General features: G+C 36.2%; 1 protein-coding gene across 4 annotated transcripts in view; it reads left to right on the top strand.

Annotated features, from left to right (window-relative positions):
- The window catches only part of dati (datilografo), a 141,892-nt gene that overhangs the window by 56,801 nt on the left and 61,268 nt on the right, over positions 1 to 23,823 (top strand). For 2 of the 4 annotated variants that reach the window (XM_066395853.1, XM_066395850.1), the window contains exons 3-5: positions 694 to 1,490; positions 1,657 to 1,874; positions 7,465 to 7,587. In XM_066395853.1, coding sequence (XP_066251950.1) covers positions 1,082 to 1,490; positions 1,657 to 1,874; positions 7,465 to 7,587 — 750 coding nt within the window. In that variant the 5' untranslated portion in view covers positions 694 to 1,081. The remainder of the gene's footprint in view (positions 1 to 693; positions 1,491 to 1,656; positions 1,875 to 7,464; positions 7,588 to 23,823) is intronic. The other 2 variants (XM_066395851.1, XM_066395852.1) reach the window with 2 other exon arrangements.

The raw sequence follows: 23,823 nt of genomic DNA, 5'->3' as shown, positions 1-23,823 counted from the left end.
ATTAATTGTAAATTGAAATAATTAATTGTTAAATCCCTCCTGCGTTGACTATGTATAAAATGGATCCAATAATGGGAATGACCCTCCCAGATATACATGGTGATTCACGTAGCTCGTGTGTTAGAAAATGTTGGTTAATTAAAACTGACAATTTAGGAAATCTGATATTCAGCCATAGGACATTCTCCAAGATTTCCTAACGAGCAGACTACGTGTATCACTCTCTATACCTGTACCACTTCCTCAATAGCACAACCTGTCTCCTTGGTAAACTGAAAGTCGCATGGCAAAAAATTTAGTTCTAAACTAATAAAACGGCAATTTTTCCGATGTTTTTGTCAAGGAAACATGCGTGACATTCTGAAAGAGCTTCGATAATGTCCACGATGCATTTAATTGACGTAGTTAATGAAAGCTATTAAAGGCCGTATTTATAGAAAGCAGAAATAATAAAGAGTCAATAGTTTAATTAAAAAGTTTATTGACTGTTCTATAGTTTCGTAATAATTAAGCTGGCTCGGATATTTTGCCAACACTCGATGCTGATAATGGTGAATTACTGAATGAAAGCGAAACTCTATGCCTAATGAGAATTTTTACAAGCTCTAGACGATACATCACCCACTAGACACTTTATTCGCACACACGTAAAACTGTAGTTAACATGCATTGACCTGCGTTTCCTTTTTCCAGATAACCATTTAAACTGACCTGAAGAAAAGGACAACTACACATGCCTTTTCTTGCCTACTGAAACCCAAAGTTCCTACATATATACCTATCGTGAGGACCACCACCGTCCTCCACGACTACTAACACCTATTCTGAGGACCCAGCCCTCAGAAGATCTACCAGGAGTGACCTCCGTTGCTGTGCTCGCACAGCAACCACGATTTGACCCCAAGTCGTAAAAATAACAGCCAAAATTTTCACCACGGAGGAACAAAACATCCTCAATAACCTAAAAGTAGAACATGAGAATTTAGTAGCAAAATGGCTACAGAACTCATTTAAACTACAGGAGAACGCCGCTTTGGATTTGAGGTCGACGCCATTGCAACCGTTACAAATCAGCCCCCAAATGACCGAGGTCAATAATAGATCGATTTTTAAGATGAACAACGATTTTTGGAATCAGGCGCGAGGCCCGCCTCAGAACATGCCTCAGAACCTGAGTAACTCAAACCAGAATTCTCCTGTTCCTGGCAGCACGCATTCGATGCCGGCGCATTCACCGTCCCAGCAATCGAATGCCAGTCCGATTAATATTATTACATCAGGTGCCATGGCTTTGCAACAAGGTCAAAATCCGAATGCTCAGAATACTCAGAATGCGCAGCAACCACAGCAAAATTCATTAAATGCGCCGCAGCAAGGGAATGGGCAAAGCCATCAGCAGCAACAGCAGCAACAGCAACAGGGTGGACAACAGAATGCTCAGAATCAGAATGCTCAAAGTGGGGCCCAAGGACCTCAGCTAACACCTACAGGTGAGTCCCGCTTGGCGTAATACCATTTAAAATATTTTTAAAAATTGACAAAACACTAAATTTGTTAATAACGTTTTGTGTTGCACTATTTCCTCCATCGTTAAAGACGTAGAAATTAGAATTCTAGAGGGAATTTTCACCACAAATCTGAAGACAAACATTTTAGGTCAATTGGGTCAAGGACCTCAATCAAACGGTCAGGGGCCTCCCAATTCAGTACAAAACCCATTGGGCAGTCCCAATGCGAGCCACATGAGCAGCCCCACTCCCCAATCCACCCACGGGCACCCTTTTGGGCAGCCCAACATGATGGGCCCACCCTTTGGTAGTGGCACCCACAGCCCGGATAAACTTATGACTGAAAAGATCGTAAATGAGTTACAGGTAGGTTATTTTTGAGTTTCATAGTTTATAAAAGTCAAGCAGAATTTAGTGTTTGAATTTAAGGGATCTCCCCGAAATAGTGTATGGAATGCCATGACTACCTCTATTCTGTTTAAAGCGCAATGATCTAGAGATGTCTTGACTCCGTTTAGTAAACTGAGAGATTGAAAGATTGGATGAATGATGGGATTTTTTTGTTTTCTTTGGTGGGTTAGTTTATTTTCATTTTCTAAGCGAACATTTATTTTATTCCTTCTCAAACAAATACGGTTGCAAAATAGTAAAAGCGCCCGTTGAAAATTACCGTCCTTATATAATTTCCGTGACAACAAGCACAGGTACCCATAAATTAATTCAGCAATTAACTCGGCAATGTCAAGTCGCAAAAAAATCATCTAATTGGTACCCCACGACGTGCGCCACATGGTGTTTATACCTGCGATACTATGACCATGTGTGGACGAAAGGGTTGTTTGCTAATTTCGGTGGTTTTTCGCCCTAAAGTGAGTTGGGCACCTACCATTTAAGTTTGATGGTAGGCAAGAGATAAAAAAGTTAAACGGACGTAAAATGGCTGAAAGGAGTTTCGCGGTAGTACCTACCTTAATAAGGATGAAAAAGCACTTTTATGGGTAAACGAAAAGAAGAGCTCGGAAGGTCGTTAAATTTTAGACGATTGGTTGCGGAATTTTTAAGTGGAATTATTAGCCAGCTCGTACTGGGTACTATCACAAAGTTCGAGATGATTTTTTTGAGAGGTAACGGGACCGTTTGAGAATTCCAGTTTAAGGTTCAACAACGCGTTTTGATAGCGAATAGGCATATTTTGTGCTCGTAAGAAAATCATATCTCACGAGTAACGTAACTGTTTTTAGACTAATGCAAACTAAAATATTTGCATCGTCTTCTTCTCCAAGCTCACTAGCACTTTGGCATCTCCCATTAACTTCCATTAAAATAGTAAGGTGAAGTAGATTTTCTTGAATTCTTTCTCCAACTTGTCTATCGGTTAATTAGTAATTTTAATTTTTGTTCACTAATCCCGAACTAATCGGCCAAACTCGGTCTTGTTCCTGCTTTTATTTACCATTTTACAACCCAAATCTCTTAAATACGACCCACCCCCGACTGTTCTTGAATCGGGTAATTTCAACTACCTCACCTGATTTATTGTTATAAAAAATAGTTTCACTCTCTATTTGTCCTTTCTTTTTCTGATATTCCGGTACGCCGATTTTAGGACTCAAAAGCTCAGTTCGAGATCATTCGGCAATCTCGCTCTCAGGTCTGAAAATAGGGAGAAAGAACGCGTCGAGTTTATTATGAAGACATCTATTTTTCGTGGAGTTAAACTGAAGTACTAAAACCATTAAACCATAGGTACCTATTTCCAAGTACGCACAATTCAATTAAGTAAGCGAGCACTTTAAATGCAAATGGCTACTTCTTCGATAAGGCAACATTTCCCGACACATCTAAAAAAGCTTTACTGCTCATCTGTATAAATTAAAGCTAATAAATGAAAATCTAAGAGAATTTAATTCATAAAAACATCCAGAGAAAATCGTTTAAAATGTTTAAAATTTCATGATTTCTCCTTAAAGATCTCAAGCAAAAACACTGTCTACAATTGTTAAATTGGTATTTACTGTCGTGAGGTCGCATTTGTAAGCGAAAACTAGTAGTCAGTGATATTCAAAACATTTTCAAACTCCATAAAACCCAACTACCAACTACCAAAGATGATTACATCCTTGGTAAAAAATTAATTTTAATATGTAGCGATAGCAGTCTTTCCCACGGTCCTCTCTTTTGTTTCTTTGTGCCTCGGGATAGACAATTTTGTAAATACCCCTTTAATTTTTTATATGAAGATTCTAGAGTTTTATAGTAATTGGTATGGAAATGCAGGAGGCTCATTACAAACTTTCGGCTTTAAATACTCAGGATTTGTTGTTGATTATTGGTAGAAAAACTAAGTGGAACTATCGCTAAGTGATTTTGCTGATATGCGCCCTGGCATAGCTTTTTATGCCAAAAAGGTGCCGTTTCGATTGACTATGTATGTACTCACATGATTTGCTATTTGATATTCGTATTTATCAATAATATCCGCCGCATTGCAAATAACACTTAAAAGTAATTGATTTTTCTGCTGCAACACTCCTTGCCAATCTATACTATGATTGTTCTTCGAACGTTATAGGCAGGTGAAATTTAATCTTGGCACTATATAAGCACTTGTGGGAATTTTTCGCCTATCAAGAGGATGCAAAAACTGCTTAATTTACCCCCTTCTATCAGTTCAAAAATACATTTTCCCGCCATCTGGTGGGCCGCCTTCGAAACAGCATCTCGGCGTCGTTTTTTTAGACGCTGAGATCTGCATCGAGGGCAGCAGCGTCGCGACGCCTCACGACGCTCTCCCCATTTGAAGCCCGAGAGAGAAACTAAACGCATAAGATACCATTTGTTGCTGAAATTATTTATATATTTTCTGCAAATAACTGCAGCTTAATTGAGTTTTCTTACTTGAATCTTAATTCCTTACTAAATTTTAAATGTTTCGACTTCCTCGAGATAATGCAACTGATGTTGTTATCGTAATTCTGCTTCTTCTCATAATTCTCTTGTATCGTGACTAGTGGCATTCAAATAAACTCCCAATTCTCCCGGTTTATATGTTTTTTTTTAAAACTTATTTCATTAATTAAGTAAATTTTTAAATTAAAGTCCCCTTAAATAATAAAGCTTTTTATTGATTAATCCTACATTAAGAATTTTACGTCTCTAAAGTAGTCTTTTAATGGATTTGGAGAGCTCAGTACTTTCTGATATAATTTGAATTACTTGAGATCGTTCCTCGATTTTACTTTTGACTGGAATAGTGGTATAATTTTTCAAACTTAGCAGCCTAGAGTGCTAAGTATTTCAAAAATATACGGTACAAAGTTCAAAATATTTTATGAATTAAAGAGTGTAAACAATACTTTATAACCTTCAGTTTCAAACTGATAATTTGATTTTTCTAATTTCATTTTTTGTATTTAATTCTTCTTTGTTCTACAGACATCTAATTTAAACGCACTTACATGCGATTTCATAAGTAAGGTCAAGAGCGAGCAGATTCCTTGCAAAAACAAAGCTCAGTACATAGGTACATACATTGCACAAGCGTCGGGTTCTTAACCGTTTCTTAACGTTTTAGATAATTTGTTCAAAGGTGTTATAACTACAATACTCAAGGTACGATGCCTCAATAGTGTTGAAAATGTATAAAATAAAAGTTGCTTCGAAGTGTAAAAGCTTTTAAGAACTAATGCAAGGTTTTGTTAACCTCTGATTTTTTTAGCATTTCATTTTTTTTTTTATATTGCATATCGTATATCAGAACTAGAAATGGAAAGAAAAAATTTTAGATCAAATTCCACATCGACTTTCTCATACACCACCGATTTAAATTCAATGTTCATTCTGCAGATTTTGATGGAACAAATTTATGGCTAAAGCGATGCAAAAAGAGAATCTTTTCGCACATTATTTTTGGTGCCAATAACATATTGTTGTTTTTCAGTACTTATAAAAAAGTAGTTCCGAAGTCAGTAACAGTAATTATAACTGCTTTAAAAATGTAATTCTGTGTATCTCAGTTCATCCATGTCTTTAGACATTTTCATATGGTGTTCGTCCACATTCCCCATCATACATACTGCGACTAAAAACCCGTCTATATGTCTCGAAAATTTATTTCATGCTTTTATAATTAAGCACATAATAGTATGATTATTAATTAGTTCCAATTAAAGAAGTTCTGGTGAAATCCTTTAATGCAAACGTTTGTTGTGAATTAATTTTACAGTCAAAATCTAGTTGTATGGAGTTATTTTCAGTAATTTTATTTGATCTGACATGGAAAATATTCCAACGTTAGCGTTATAATAAAAAATTAATTCCACACACTTTCATCAATTTATTAATCACGATTATTTTACAAAATTCACATTCTTGTACGTCTTCATCCATCCTCTTCATCACTAACTAACTCTGTTCCTAGATAGCACAAACATCTACATTAAAATAACTTTTTTTTCATTTTTCTATAAAATTTTATGCACTTTTTCATACATTTTCAAATTTCCTTTTAAAGTTGGATTCACTCGTAAATTTTTAAACTGTTTCATTGTTTCATTGGTTTTGGCCACTACTTTCGGATGCAAATCGAAAAACATATGATCGATGGACGTTCATTGTGACAATTTAGCAATTCAGCTATTTTTGTGTAAATATAAATTTTGAAAATTTCTGTAACATTTTTTATTTTCATCATTATTATTTTTAATTAATTTAAATTAATTTTTATGTGTGTTTTGCATAAAATATCCATTAAATGATTTATCTACTGCCTGGAAATTTGAATTATTTACCTAAATGCGGTGATAATTAGCATCAATAATTTTCAACTAACACGAGCAACAATAATTTAAAAAAGTATAAATTAAACCCTCCCATTACATTTGAGATATAATAAAGCAATCAAGAAATATGCTTATTAATGTAAACTTTTTTAAAGTTGTATAAATGGTGGTTAATTAGAGTAATTTAACTATTAACAACGATCAATAAGGCACACTTCTTTCAGACTAAATACATTTATTACGCATTGTAATAGCCGAGTAATTATGGCAATCCATTTTAACACAAACTACACACACAAGATAAAATCTAATGAGAAAAGTGGTAACACGAAAGAGTGAAGAAGTCTGCTGCAAAAATGGCAGACGATTTAGAAAAAAGCTCGTTTAAAAGTGTAGAAATGAGTTATTAAATGAATTATTTTCCGGTTGGGTAATTTGAATGAACCTCAGCCATAAAACCGGGCAAGCAGCCATTTTATGAGAGTTAATACCCATGGCGAAATATGTTAAATACCTCTCCATGTTATTAGGTTCCCAACCATTAAGATTTTTCTGTTTTACTTCACTTGTAGTAGGTGTTGGCTAGAACCTTCATACCCGGTGAATTGTTTAAATTTTATTTTAAATATTTTTTAATTATTTTTATTAATTTTTGTTTTATTTTCCTGTATTTATTAATGTGGTTTGGATGAGTTCTAGATGTTGGGTGTTCAGACTTTTATATGTTAACATGTTGTAGCGTATATGCCTGGACGTTTTTGCTTATTTAAAATAGGTAAATGTCGTGTGTGTAATGGTTAATGGATGTGGAATCTAAGTTATTTACCGAAAGGGAAACTAAATTCCAGTCTCATTTGATATTTTCAAGGCATTGAGGAATAATCTTATTAGAGGAATCAAAAGATGGATTTAGCCGTGGAAACAACAAATAACTAAATAGTTGAATTTCATGTTTGAATTTTTCATGCGTCAAATGAGTCCAAGTCGATGTTCAAAGGAATGAAATACAAATTAGTGGAATTTTGCCACATTTTGTAGAAATTTTTCGAAATTCCCGTGCATCTTCCAGCTCAAGATCCTTACCGAAGACGATAAGATTATTCCCAAATTACCTGTCGTGGTGTGTCATAACCATTCTGTAGCTTCAAAACTGTACTAATAACTATACTAAACAGCTTCTTTCCCAACTAACGCTGCCGGACTTCCAACTCCAACGCAACTCTTCGGCGATTTCGGAGAGAACTCTGGAAGAATGCTGGACAACTCTTCAGCGAGTGAGTTGGCTTCTTTTCAACCGTGTATAGTATCTGCCCACCAGGCGCTTTTTGTAGAATTTTACCTCCTCAGTTCATCATAGCTACTTGATTAATTTAGCTCACTGTCTCTGAATTTGTTTTACCGTTTTTGCGCTTGAAATGGGGAATTTTTTTAGCTTTGAGGCGATCGCCAAAAATATCAAGATGAAGTCGAGATTTTAAATTACCCATTTCTGAGCTCGTTTCAAACAAACTTTTCAATTTAGTGTGGAAGTTTTCATATCGATGTTTGTTGCTTTTGTTTTTCATGATTATGTAGGACTATTTTGGGTTGATAGTGCATGGTTGAGTAGTTTGCGCGTATCTTTATATTCTGGAAATGACATTTTGGGGTATTGGAATATGTCATAATAAAAATATTGATGGTAAGTATTTTGGTTACCTAAAAATCACACTTCAACAAAGCACCACCACACACCCCTGCATTCCTCGATCTCCTCTTCGCGGATTCTAAAACCCGCACGTAAAAACGAATAATTCATTTCACTCATCGGAATGGAACAACCCTTATGATATACTCCAGCAATTTGTAGAGCTGGAACCAGAATCAATAACTCACTGAATCAATTCACGTATAACAAAGTTTTGAAAGTTTTAATTATTGCAAGGTTTGAAGTCGGCATGGAAGTAAATTATCGATAATTCGCCATGTAAACTGGATACATTGCGCTGTAAATTTCTTTTTGATTGCCCGTAATCACGAATATTATCAAATTTTCAAGAGTCATGTTAAGTAATGGATCACTTCCACCCCCGAATTATGGTCTATTTGGTTTATTGGTTTCGCAGAGGCGATACACCTTAATGCCGTTTTAAGAAATTGCCAATTTTAAAATTATACTGCAACATACTGCTTTTTGCTCGTTCAGAGTTTCGGGAACAATAGTCCTTAGCTTTCTCACGCGACGCACTGCTTCCTGAAGGAAAACAAAGCAAAAGTTGTCAAACCACTTATACAATGTGTCAACACGAAACCGTGTTTCTCTTTCGAAAAAAATCGGTCACAATGAAATTTTTAAATACTCATTCGGTGGCTGATGTAAAACAAAAAAATTAATGTATGCGCAGCGGATCATCTTTCACGATGTCACCCCTTTCGGAAACTGTATTCAGAGGGGTGACGTTGTGAGAACACCCTGTGGATTACGTATTTGTTTCAAGCAAAAAATTAACCCTCAAATTGCTCTAGAACCGGTTAGTTACAGGTAATATCTTAGAAGCAGGGTGAGTAGGTTTACGTGGTCGGTGTGACCAGGTAGTAAGTACCTGTTTTCAAAATCCTGGTCAGAGATTCAAGAACTTATCGCTTACTCAAAGCGGACATTTTTTACTTTACTATTTTCATCCTAAGAACCCCGAGCGATTAGAATTTTATAAATCTTCCTTCAGCGGTCTGGAAAAGTAACTGAATTTCTGAGACAAACGTAGTCAGGTCTTTCATATTCGCTATGGAACATACGAATTCTCAGATCCTTTCTCACGTCTGAGGGGATAAAACGGAGCCTTAAAAAGACAAAGACATGCTTTTTATAGAGCATCTTTTGTTTAAAAAGGATCTATGAGATAGATTTTAATTATTTCAAATCTCGATAAAAAGTGTTAATGTATGCGTAAAGATATTTTAGGTGACATAAATATTTTTAAAGGGTGTTACTAATGCAAACAGTCGTCATAGGGCCGTTAGGTTTGTTTGTATATGAATGTAACTGTAACCTCTAGATTTATGTAAGATAACGGTAGAGCTGGGACGGTAAAGAACCCTGTTATGTCCCTTTAGAAGGAGTCAGATCGTTCGATTCCCAGAAATTCAGGGGGAACAGTAATGAATCCCCGAAACCGAAGAGAGGCTTGAGAACTGAAGAAAGTCCCTGGAAATCAAAAAACGTAAACTTGTAGCTGTGCACTGAAACTAAGTCTGAAATTCAGAGTAATATTTTGAAGACAGACGTGGTGATTGTAAAAGAGAAGATCTTCCAGTTCCTAAGGTCTGGAGTGTATTTTAACAAAATTAATTTTTAAATTTATTACGGAATATGAAGTAGGATTTCTAACTTAAAATGTAATTGAATATTTCGAGAAATTTGTAGCGGGACGTTCTAGTTTCAACAAATCCAGATTATACAACCTTCCTTCATCAATCAAAATTTCCCCTTCATTAAAAAAATATTATAAATTTAATGAATATGAATAAATAAATCTGAGACCTACTAGGCAAGTGTCCAACATCCTGAAATCTGAGAAATTCATAGACGTCATTAAAATTATAGAAATGATTTGGAATTCATCTGGGTCGTAACGAGGTATTCTAAATGGACATTACGTGAGTACGTACTAACCTCTCTGTAGTCTAGATTTGATGTATCATTCACATCTAAACTACATGAGTCACCCATCAAAAGAATCGATTGAGTGCGCTTTCAATATGTGTTCACTCTCCCTCCGCAAAGGGTACCAATACAGCTGTTACGCACTATGGTTCACTGTAAAACGCAATAATTACATATAATTAAAATATTGAATAAGCTTTGAAAAAATGCCCAAGCTAAGTGAAACCCAGACGTTAGAGATCTTATTTGACTGTCGCATTTCAGACTGAACGGAGGTGGGTAGCAGCTATTGACAAAATATCGATTCTGGCAATTACGAATATCGAAGAAATTCAGGCAAATGGGTGAATGATGGACATGTTGTGTCTCTACAACTGTGTCGAATCTGTGAAATAATTCAAAGAGTGCATGATATACGAGGGGTTCCAGAAGAAAAGCTCATTACGTTCATCTACTACACGGGTGATCGTAGTGTACTTTGCGTAAAAAAATTGCAACTAGAAGTAAAATTTGCGTGTTAAAAAATGTCCGTTGAAGAGAATTCTTTGCAATTTTAGCGAATCTATGCCAAATTTTTACCGCTCTCTGTATATATTTTATATTATCTGGAATACCTTTCGATATGTCCCTGTTTATTGTTTGAATCAATTTTCTAAAACTCGCCACGTATGTAGTTCCATCCCATTTGGTAGGAAACTCATAAAACCAATTTAATATCTACGCATGGTTTTTACAAGGGGGTAATAAAATGCCAACCCATAGATAAACTAGTAATTTATTAAAAGAAAATTTCCCATTGACTTTTATAGACGTTTTTATGGTGATTTTACTGCAGTTTGTTTAAATAAAAATGCCACCTTTTTGCGAAATTTTATTAGTCCGATCGATGTGAATAACCCTATAAAACCTGACCTGGGTTTATTAATTTACAACATCTACGGCTAGGATTATATTATACATTCTACTTATCATAATCGAATGTTGCTATACGCTCATACCATCAAGGAATAAAAATGCCCACATTAATAAGACTCGTGAAACATTAGGGTGCTGCGCCCCAATTTTTACCAGACCAATACTTATCGACACCCCAACATGCGACCCTAACAATAAGGGTGGTCCCTCTGAAAAAAACCTATTGAATGGTTTCGATTTGTAATAATTTGTAGGGAAGAAAAAATGGATGCATCCAGCTATTATCGAATTATGAAACTTTTTCGGTTGGGGTGCGAAAAGGGTGCAAAATGGCCTAAATTTGATTGCCACCCTTATTCCGCAAGGGATGAATCGGTTTCTTGCGCTCGAGTTACCTCAATCCCTCCTAATAAAACGTACACGCACCTTACAAATGGAAAAACTTTAAAATAGGCCTGTGCCAGTATTAAAATTTATCGCATAATGATACGCATGATATAGTGTACCACCATGTACCAAGGCTATGCAAAACACACTGGTTCGATATGTAGAAAATTTTAAAGTTGGGGTAGAAAAAGCGATTTTACTTCCATTTAGTGACCCCTAGGAGAATGAACTGTGTTATTTTCAAACGGAATGAACCGGAAAGAAGGCAAACTATGCCGCAGCAAAAAGGCAATAGACTGGGCGGGATAAAAATAATAAAACTGCTGACCCGCACAATATAAAATCTTAGACCGTTCCTGCGAGTCAACGGTCGAGAGAGAGGAATGAAGTGCATGCATCGAAGACTTGCCAACTCGATCTTACCTCTGAAACCATCTAACTCTCAAATCAACTGAAAAATATCCCAGCTATCTCATCTACGACGTTAGAATTATCATTCGCAGCTGAAAGATACAAAAATGTTGCCTAAATTCCACATTATGATTTTTAATCGAAGTCGATAGTAACAGCGCATCTCTAGCGGTTTTCGCTCCTCCTGCATGCAGCAAAAAACCGGTTATTGGGCTGGCCTAACAGGAAAAAATCGGCCTAGGCTTTCCATACATACATAAGCAGGAGAAGAAAAAAGAATCCCAGAAGAAAGGAGATTAAATGAAGAGCGGCCATAAAAATTCTGCTGCAGAAGAATGCACGCGAAGCACGACGTTAGTTAGTCGAGAACCGCTTTGGTACATTAGAATCTGATTGAAGAATTATGGGATGAGTTTTGGATGGAGATAGAGCCATTAATTGGAAGTATAGTAGGTAGTATGGGTTGTTGCTGGTATGGTATTCTTAGTTAAACTCAGAAGTATAAAAAATTTTTAGTTTTGGTCGACATCTTACAAACAGAAAAATCATTCGCTACTGCGGCTGATAGCTGTCCCTCGAGGAAATCCCCTCCCTCCAGATAGCCCTAGAAACTAAAATTAACTTGAACTGAAAACTTATGGACGAGCCTTAATAATGTAGATGTAAACGCACTCACCTAATTTTCGACGAACAAAATAAAAAAGTGACGAGGGTCAAGAACGGTCAGGAATTTTTAGTGCGTTTTCCTGGTTCATCGACATGACAAACATACGAGGACACGTATAACAGCGAATTAGGGATATTGAGAATTTGAATGAGCCGCATCTTTTTTTTATTGAGACGGTCAGTGGTTTTTTATGCACTTCATGGGGGTCATTCTACGAGAAATTTTATGCTCTCACAAACGGGAAACTTTTCCGTAGTCATTCCTCGCATATTTATTTTATTTTTTGCCACTCTTCGCTGCAAGACCGCATGAGAGAAAAAACAATATTCATAGACCAGAACTTCAAAGAACAATGTAACCAAATTTACTAGTAATCCCTGGGCAAAAAATTAACCCCTTCATTTAAAACTAATAAGGGGTAGTTTTTTCTTCGTGCGAACGGGATTTTAACGCTGTATCACGCTGTATTATGGCAGTGTGAGGTGTTGAAATGTATTTTTAATCATCATCATGACTTTTTTGTCGGGTTTCATACATGAAAAAGAATGATCATTAATAAACGTATTCATATTCTTGAAAAGGTTAAATCAGTCCGGAAGAGGTTTCAATATAGACTGAGAGTTTAGTGGTTGGGAATTGATTAGGTTTGGGCAAAAGACATTTTCGGCTCATATAGAAAAGTGCTCATACCTATATTTGCAATATCGTTTCTGGAAAGAATTTACAGCATTCGAAAATTTTATTTAGAGATAATGGAATTTTGAATTTAAAGATTGTACTTTCTGCCCCTGTGGTTCCTCTGTGTCTATCACTGCTTAGATGTTTCCGCTGGAGTCCGGATCATCGTGGTCTTTTTGGCCTGTTCACATTTCCCCCATCGGGCACAGAACTGAGTCTTTTAGCTTGCCACATGAAGAGGTCAACTCCCTCCGAATAGCGGTCAAAATCTTCTCGTTTGTAACACAGTCACTCAAGACAGTTTCAAGCATGGCTTCTTCCATGTTCACGTCTTCCAGGGCCACGGAATAGTAATTCTCGTTTTTATTATTTTAAGCCTTTCATGTGTCTATTATTATTCAAAATTGTTGTTCACAAAGGCGAATTTCTTCATGATCTAGCAGTTCCTTTAATCTTATCGCCTTAGTTGGATAGTTGTCTTATGTGTGTCTATGTGGCATGAGTAGCATAAGCAACCATGTTATTCATAACGATAGTGCTTCCAATATCTGCTGGTTCATAAGCAGTAATCCAGTGTAAACGAAACCACTCGCGCGTTTTACCGTCGCTGTTTAGATTCGGGAGTCTTTGACACCGTGGCCCAGAAAAAATCCTGCTGAATGCTAAAAACGGCCTGCAGCTTTTTTGCGTCAAGGCCGCTCGTAGCAGGATTTTAAAATGTTGTGTGTGGTCGGGGATTTTAATCGACGTCATACGTGGCGCGAATAAAAATTCGCTTCTCTTGAGAAACCGTCTGCTGTTAATTTTTATGGTGTTTTGTGCGAAATTTTAAATGTACCTTTAAGACGTTTAATATTCCGAAAGTTCATTCCCAAGGCAAAAACCCCAGCTCCCTCCCGAGTGGAAAAAGCCGGCTGAATAGCGTGATCGACGGCCATTATTAGCTAAAAATTTTCAAATTATAAGTTTGAAATGTAATTTCATCATATCGCATGTCAATATCTTCTATATTAGAAAACAAAATTATCGTCTCAGCGTTTCCTTAAGCTTCGCCCCGAAGAAAATTGCCACTGTATATAAAGGAAACCGTACAACCGGAAAAATTCCTAACGATTGCATGCCATCCTGGCTTTTATTAGTTATTTTGGCCTTATTACTGTTGAAGTGCAGAATAAACGTTTTCTATTGATGAATGCTATGACCTAATACTTCAAAGTATTCAAGAAGTTTTCCTACTTGGTCCCTTTTCCCTTCAATTATTGGTAATAATTTTCATACAATTAAAAACGAAAAGCCAACCGAAGTTTACTGAATCAAAAACAACTCCAAGTTTTACCACTAAAACGGCCAAAGTGTACTCTTCCGAGCAAAAACCATCCGATCGGGTCTCAAAAGGTAAAAGAAAAACTCCGGGAAAAACTTTCCCACCGTCCGCTTTAAAACTCGTGTTTTCACAAAAGAAAATAAGAATTTATTTTTAAGTGGTTTGAAAGAGATAAAAGAATGGAGGCACTTAGCGGTAATTCAGTTAGAAAACATTTTCTTTAACTCTTTGGTCTTAAAAAGTTGTCGAAGTGTCTGATAATTGAGAAAAATTACGGGCAACGAGGGAAAAAAGAATGGTAGACGCAGAATAGGGATTTTTATCTTTGTTTCTCGTCAAACTGAACGGTGTGTTTCAAATTCCAATTGGTTTCTTTAAATAAAATAACGATGTCACGCCTAATAAGGCATAACCAATGAAATGCCTTGGGAAAAAGTCTATTCACGTCGATGTTCGCCAAACAGAAAACAGGTAATTATAAGAGATTATCAATTCTGCACAGGAAGAAAGGCTAATTACCTTCCACTTAAACGAACATATCTCTCCATGGTTGTTGCTAAATATAATCCGACATATTAGAAATTTTAATTACGTTTTCAATATTTATTGAGAACGTTTATCTAGGTATAGTGCGCAATCACAAGACGCGAAGTCCTTCGCATTTATGCTCTGAAGCAAAGATTAGAAGTGTAGTAGAAATTATTGTAATACACGTCAGAGGCGACAATTACTGCAAACGCTAAAAAGCTGCTTCCATCTTTTCTTTGGTTAACTTGTGAGTTTTTCGACTGATCCTCCAAATTAACGAACACTGGTTGCGTCCAATCTTAAAGGGCGAAATGCGGAATTAAGCACCTTCAAAGCGCCAATGCCTGAATCGCTCACTAAGCAACAAAGCGGTGACGTCTCGAAGTACGTTTACAAATTCTATTTACCACTGTTACTTTTAGTCGATTTTCACCTCTAAAAGGCACACTCTCAGACACAGAAACTATGATTCACCTTCCATAAAATTAAATTTCCTGAGGTTGCTGTTCTCACCACATTTAGACGCATAGGTAGCCATCGAGCTTTCAGTGACCTAAACCGACAATCTTCCCTACTAAAACTGTAGATTGAAGGACTTTGAAAATCAGGAAAAATAATGGTGATGGCAGTCAATCAAGTAGATGGCATCTTGTTGAGTTCAAACTGAAAAGCTGTTTCATCGTTTATTATTGCAAATGAAATTTTAACTCTCCATTTGACCATTTGAACCCGGAACACAAATATTAACTCGATAATAAACTAAATGTGACAGTTTAGTTGATTAGACTTAACATAACATGTTTCTGCTCTCCGAATTTTTTCCTGTGTTAAAGGGATGGGGTAGGTGATACACATTTATGCCAGCAAGGTTTTTAGATGGTACAATTGCGTCCCATCATATGAATCGCATGAGACAAGTACGTACCACCAACACGCTACATGGTTTACGCGATACATAGAAGACAGGCTTCTGATGCAGTCACCATAAACATGTAATTAATGTTCGATTGAACTTTTAAAAATGTTCAAATCAAGGTGGGAAATGTATATTAAGTGAAGTCGCTAGTTGAATCATGGCTTAAGCTTCACCTAAAGCGACCTTCGTAAACCTTATGTGTATTATATGTGTATAGAGTCGGGTTTAGCGAAACTGAGCTTGAGCCATGAATCAACAACTCAACTTCTATTATATTTCACTAAAGCTGCTCTCGAAAAAACAACATTTTTTTATTGTTCAAAACTGTAGAAGAAAGAGCCTAAAACGTGATTTTATATTATAAAATATCTCAGAAATTCAAACGATCTACACAGGGCGTTTTAAGTAGAACTGAAGATCCCTTACCTTTGAGTCACCTTGTAGTTTTTTGTACGTTTATAAGCGTAAAAATTAAAAAATATGTGAAACTGATCTTTCGATATCACACCAGAGAGCTATGAAACAAAATTTCGATTTTTGTAAAAGTACACTGTGTATATTATCAATTTACTTAAAGGACTTCTTCATGCCGACTTCAGAAATTATGGGGTTTCGTGATCATCTCAATAGGTGGTCCGATTTTTGATTTAAAAAAAATTTAACTGGCTTCATTTATAAACTTCTGCACAAAATTATTATCAGATAAAAAAATTATTACTGATAAAAAAAAATACTGTGATAATTTTGTCGAGATAACCATAGTTCCTTTATTATCAGAGATATCGAAGTGAAACAAAAAATAAAATGTTGAAAAAAATATGTCTCAAATATTATTTAAAATGCGAATTTTTTAGACGCTACTCTAATCTCTGGGAGTTCGAATATTTAGGAATAATCAAGGTGACGCAATGTATAGGGCGTCCCATTAAAAAAGATCAGAAACAGCATATCCAAAAACGTATTTTTCTAGAATTTTTATACACTCTACAATACGCTTATTGAATCACATTAACATCTTTAGAGATTAAAAAAGTTATAGCCAATTGAAATAGTTGCAAGTTAAATGGAACGCACTGTACCTTCCTGCAATTGGTCGATTTACAAATTTAAATTTAAAAGAATTACACTTCCCACCATAAAGCCACTTAAAGCCGGTTTAAAACAATATTAAAAAGTCCCTAATTTCTCCTGCAGAGGTGACTACATTTTTTCTGGAAAAAAATCTCCCAGATTGCGTTTTTAATCCACGATTAAGCGGGGTGTTAAAGCAAACAATCGCCGGAGGGCCAAAAAATGAATCTCGCGCCCTTTTATTTGAATAAGGGCAGAAATTAAAAATCATCCGGGTGTGAAAAAATTGGATTTTATTTGAACAGCATTAAATAAAAGTTCTGTCGGCCTTAGTTTAATTCTTTTTTCGGCTCTTGTTAAGATTTAAACGCCAATTATTTTATCAACTTGTGCTTAATTTAATTCCTATCTTAAATTTTGGATAGGACGTTTTATGAACTTTATCGTTGTCTTCCATGCAATTTGTAGATCTTTTAAATTGATCAAGGTAATTCTTTCGGAAAGTTTAAGAGACTAAAATGTTTTTGACCAGATGAAATAATTATGTCATTCAACAGACTTTACAACACTAACTGTGCTTTAGCAAAAATTCCACAGTGAAAATTTTATGAAAAAATAGGTGAAGCTTTTGTGTCCTAAATTTCGACTTAAAAAATGACTTCTTCTACCATTTTACAGTTCCGCTAGAAAAGCAAAACCTAAAAGAGATTTATTTTTTTATGGTCAGTAAACTTAAAGCAACTTCGAACGTTGAAGTAACCTGAACTATCGGCCAAATGTTACTCAATTTATTTTTCATTTATTTACTAAATAAACAAACACATAAAGAAGTCATACTGTAGGTGTCCGGTACCCGACAGTACAGCGGTGCACTGAAATAAGAAATCCCGTACAACCTCCGAACAATACACGAATATTTGCTTACACATCAATCCTCATTTGGTACCCTTGAAAAACCCCCCTCTCGTCTTAAAAAAAAACGCCTTTTTCAATCGGGGTAAGCCATGAATCAATGCAAGGCCGACTTGATGCAGGCTGGTTGCAAATTCGAATGCAATGCGAGACGCACACATGCATTTTACCATCGAGTAGTAGGCTTAGGCAGCGTGAATTTACGCATCTTTTCCGTTTGTCGCTTGTTTTTTGTTTTTGTTTTCGAGACTGTCGCGCGTCAGTTTTGCCGTTTCGGGAAAAATTTGAACATCGGCGTCTCGGATTGTGGGCGGCGGTGGAAACAAATGGGCACCGAGTGTGGCGGTCCGGCAAATGTCAGAACTGTCAAGTTTGGATTCTGGGAGGTGTTGTCAAGACATGAATAATCGAGTTTGTTTGGTTTTCAGTGAAAAAGCACTATTTTTTCTGTTTGTGTATCCTTTTTGGAAATAGTGGTAATTTAAGGTCTGTACAATGATGGATGCTACAGACCCAGCGGTAAGATTTTTTTTAATTTTCTTTTCTAAAAAATGTCGCGTCCCTGAAAAAATGTATACATGGACAAATAAAATGCAATTCTATTTTTTATCGTTCGCATAATGCAGCTATTAATGGAAGGAAGTATTGCCCCATTTTTAAAATGCGGAAAAACCGAAGTACTTGCATTCAAACGCTTAGAACCAGCAATAAACGTGAGAAAACATTTTAATACACTCTATAGGCTTGTTTAGATACGTAATATGCAAGGGCTGTCCAAGGGATCGACAATTTTGAACACGACTTTTTGTGCGCATTTAAAACCTTTCCTTACTTGACCTTCCGGGTTTCAATTTTAAAGGTTTTGGTATACTCACTCGGACACAACAACTAACGAGCAGAATAATTGCTATAATTAACACCACTGGCAACTAAAGGCGAATTAACTAAAACCAAGAAGCGTTTTGGAATTATCTATTTCAAATTCAACCGTAGTAGACAACCAGCAACAAGCTATTAAAATTCGTCGCAAATAGACTTCCCGCAACGATCGGATTCATTGCCGTTCAAATTTTACTTATGCTCCAACTTAGCCGAATCTGAGGAAATAGGTTTGGTCAGCCTTGAAACAGTGAGAATATAGTAATATATAGAAGAATGTAACAATAGAAGGAAAGAAACACTGCAAAGACGCAGAAAACAAACAAGAACTCAAACAATGGATGAAGAACATTTTTAATACCTAATCGATTGTTTATGGAAACTTAATTAATTCAAGGCAAAAAAATTTAAAATTTCAACGAATCTATACAAAGACATAAATATTTATTACTAAGATATTTATACACACTTTGAAGTAATCGTCATTAAAGGTTTGGCGCTTTTCACGGGAATTCCAGTTGTTTTTAAGTAAATATTCAAGTAGGTATACCATAAAGGGACACATCCAGGGAATGGCAGCGCTGCAGCGCTTTCTTATAGTGGTTGCGTTTCGCTGTAGCACTGAGTTAAAGCGGGAAAGCGTATTACTAAGGAAAGCTGGAATTTCGAATCTTTCATTTTCGCCAGATCAAATTAAGGGCGGTTTGTCATCTCAAACTGGCAGACGAACGCATTTGGGCTCGATCGCCGCGAACTGTCTGAATGCACCCAATAGCAAGTTAGTGCAATACAAAATTCGACACGAATCGGAGGAGTTATTGTGACCGTAATTTAAAAAAAAATGTGATAACGTGATTAGTTGCTTCTGTGGCAGAATTAGAAATCGGCCGTGCAATCGAGTTGATTTTTGCAGTTAGGTGTTGTGATAATAAATTCGGATTTATTTAGCAAAACTTCTTTAGGAAAAGATGAAAACTTCTTTGGGAATTTGATACGTAGAATATCCAGATGTTTTTAACAAAATCTGTGCCTCACCTTCTTGACCCAAGTGTGCTTCAGAGTAACTCGGTCTTCGCTTTAAGATCACGCCCACCCCATATTATCTTGTGCCTCTTCTTTTTCGTATAATTCGCATTGTCATAGAAGTTCCCCGCTCTTAGCCTCTGCCTCATGCGGAAAAGTTCAGGTAGGATTTCCAGCCACATTTCCTGTCATGAATAGACTTTTTTAAACGTTTATGTTTCGCATTTCCTTATCTTGAATAATAAGTCTTCTTTCGAGAAAGAATTTCTTGATTGTGCTTTACCGGAGAACGATTCAATATGACATCGGGCTTATCTTGATTTGATCAATGCTTCATGCCTCACAATTGATAGTGAGAATTGATAGAAGTCTTTGTTGAAATTTCAGTGTGATGACTAAAACTAGTAGTTGGAAGTAAATTGATTAATAAATTAAATATTTACTCAGAGGCCATAAAGAAATCGCAAACGAAACAATTCTTAACCGAACGGTAATTAACAATCCTCGATTTATGTTAAATGAGTATATGTATATAGAAGTGTAACGCATTCGCAGTGTAGAATAAGGTACGATATTGATTTACAATTTTAATTTCACATTGTTGTATACCTAGCCCAAATATCTGTTTAGAATAATCTATATGCAAAATATATATTTACCTGATTTTATGCACATAAGTACATAAAATTAATAAGTAATGGCAAATCGCAGAGTCATTTAATACAATAATTGAACAACAAAATAACCAAGTAGCTCTGTTTTAATGTCGCGGCCCTGATATTACGGAATGGGAACGAAATAAAACCGGTTTAATTTTAAAGTACATAAAATTCTAAGACAGCGGTTAATATACATAATATGAATATCGCAGATATTTGCCATTAAAATATGACTCCATAAAGTTCATTTTTCAGGAAAAACGGTTATCACTAATTATTCCCTTTCAAGAGATACTGCCAGTCTCACTCTAGAGAAAACCCCCTTCTCTCCATCAAGAAGGCACTCGGAACCGAAAGAGGCGAGCTAACGAGTCCAGTGTCCAGTGTCGGCTTCCAGATAAAAAAAAGATAACACAAATATTGATTCACGTAGCTCTAGACGGACTTTGCAAAATTAACCCCCACCACATTTCTGCGTATGTTTTCAAGGAACTACAGTTGACATTTGACCATTTTTGCCCACCATTTCATTTTGCCCATTTGTTTAAATTATGGTGTATTCCAGTTGACGAGAACATAAGTGTGTTAGTCAAACAATATCTGCGTTTTGAAATCGAGTTATTTATACAATATATTATGAAGAGGAGTTTCCACTTTGTCTATACAGGAAGAGCAAATAGTTGAAGGGCCGTTCAATGGGTTTGCCGGCCTCGTTTGATGTGCGGCTTCGTATTTGATGAATCGAGGGGATTAGGATAAGTACCTGTACTAACCAAGAGCATTAAGAAAACATTGGAGTAATTAGAGTTGACTTTGCTACTTCGGCCAATTGCTTCAATAGGAAGTGACTTTTGGTTTGTTATGTGTGTTTTTACCTACCTAGGTACATATGGGCGTTATGGGATTTTTTATCATCTACGATTAATTAATGTGAGTATTAACTGGCAATGGAAAATGGCCGCGGTGAAATGTATTCGACATATATGGTGCAATTCGAGTCATAATTGATCAGTTATTGAACGTGATTAAACATGAAAGAATCAGGAAGTACGGCGCGTAGCTACCCGAATGAGAGGCTGAAAGGTCGATTTCTGGAATGTGATTAAAAGCGTTCCTACAGTAGAGCTTATTGTAATACAATTTAACGAATTAATTAGGAAATGAGAGTACTCTCACTTTTCACTCTAAATAGGTAATAAATAGCAGTAGTCAAGGTTGTCGCTTGTAAGGAATTTGCCGACGATCAAAAGTTCATTCTCGATAGAAAAATTGTTACATAAAAAAAACAGGCCTTTTAAATGAAAAAACAGTTCCTGCTCAAGTTTTCCACGTCAACCACGAAAAAATTGTTTATAATTAGTATCAATGTTTTTAAACCCGCAATTATGCCTGCGTTAAGAATTATAAATGGAAAAACTATGGCAGTGAAGGTCTTATTGATAATTGCATTTGAACATACCGATTCATTAAATTTGGTTATATTTGAATAGTTATTTTTAACCTTTTATGGGGCGTTTAAATACTTGCTCCATTACAATTGCAAACCTCAAATTAAAAACATATTTTGCAATAAAATATTGGCTTTGATAGTTTTCACAAAACAGAAGAAAAAACCAGCAATCTAGCTCACATGGATATGATCGCATGATTGGCTGTGGACAGCCTCCGGCTTTTCAAAGCGAAAAATTCCGAAATTGCTGTTATTATACCTAAATCAATAAATCTACTCTTATAGCTTTTACTAGTGTTATTTGGGGAGTTATTGCACTTACTTTAGGCGAATCAAAATTTTTCTGAAATATTTAATATTTCTGCTAAAGAACATTTCCACACATTTTGTCGTTTACGATCTCTAAAAAACTCTACAATCGCAATATTTTTAGCATTAATTCCTCTATCATTGCAAATGTTGCAACTCAGGCCGGCACCACTGACTCATTCTTGGACTGATCGAGGTAAAGTTTCATTTTTCCTAATTACCTGTACATGCTAAGACTCCTTTATTATCAGGCTTATTAAAATTAGCCCGTTGAGCTGTTGAACATAAAATATAAGCATTTTTGTTGTCTTCAAGAATATTACTGTGAAAATGGGAACAAGTCGAGCCCAGGGGGGCTTAGAAAAAGCTTTTGGATTGTTAAATATGAAATCATAGGCGTAGGCATTAGATCTCAGACACTATTAAGACATTTCCGTAAACGCTGACTTTTGTAATCAGCATATTTTCAGTCATTTTTGCACTGTCGTGTTTACATCATATATACTGTTTGGTTTTCGGGTTTGATATTACATTCGTTTTCTTAGTTTTACCGTCGTTTATCGTGACCATCTTTTCTGCACTCACAGTTGACTTACGTTCGTACGGTCCAATCTATAACCCCCACCATGAATCCACCTTGGAAAAATTTGCCAATTTAAGGAGATTTCACCCATCACATACCCGAGTGGTATGCGATTGATACTCTAAATCGACATATTTTATCCTCGTTTAACCCCACCCCACACAAGACAAGAACATAATAATTTGAGATTCCAGACACCTATCAATCGCCTACCACGAATACTCTACGAAATCGCCTCTGGATATCTTTGATCTCTGATGCTGGCGGGTTTCATCATTGTCGATGCTCTCATGCAAGTTGAATTTATTCAAACTTCTTCTTCAGGCCCACCTCATGTTTTCATCTTGCAACATTCATGGAATTTCTCTCGTTATGAAATAGATAAAGCAATGGCAACATGGTTCTTTACACGTTTTTCGATTTAGAGTTTCTAAAACGGCGATTTTATTAAGATATACCATGTACTAAAATTTCCAAGGTAACTCTAAAAACTTATATAGTCTTTAGGCTTGTCATCATGAGGCTGTTGCTCTTCTCTGAATGCAGAACACGACATAAAGTGCCCTTTGGCACTTCATGTTAGGTGTCAAAGGGCACTTAACATGACATACAACAAAGGGCAGCGATTTCTGTGATTGTCGATTTATCTCTCTCGATCAAATCTCCATAGTGCAGAAAGACCTTCTCCTTCATAGTTGGTTAAAAAAATCTGCTCTTCTCTCGTTCAGTTTTTCTCTCGCGTTCTGCGCTCTATTTACAGAACCCTCTGCTGTCTGCTTCGTACCTTAGAAGCTTCTCAGTTTTTTCATATTCTCCCACTTTTTGATCCAAAAATGGTCCTGGATGTGGGTCCGCATCTCACTTTAATTTCTCGCATTCCGTTGGACACTCCGCCATTTCTTGCGGCGCCTACCCCATATCGCCCCCCTCCCCTCCACTCATCCCCTCACTATCGCAGCTCTCCTGCCTCCACCTCGCATATTTTACAGTTTTTCTTTGCGATTCCGAATCAAACTATCGAAAAATCGCTCAACGCCCAACATCGACGAGACGATCTTTGCTCTACCGTGCCCTTAAATTCCTCACGCTTAAATGCCAGTTTTGCCCCCACGTGTAACTCCGTGCAAGTGAATCGCCCTTATCGAGTACATTTAAATCAGCACAGAATGGCTTAATGCA

This window comes from Euwallacea similis, chromosome 12 (assembly GCF_039881205.1).
Source record: "Euwallacea similis isolate ESF13 chromosome 12, ESF131.1, whole genome shotgun sequence".
Taxonomy (NCBI): Eukaryota; Metazoa; Arthropoda; class Insecta; order Coleoptera; family Curculionidae; genus Euwallacea; species Euwallacea similis.
Note: the sequence above shows the minus strand (reverse complement) of the source record. Positions and strands in the feature narration are given on the sequence as shown.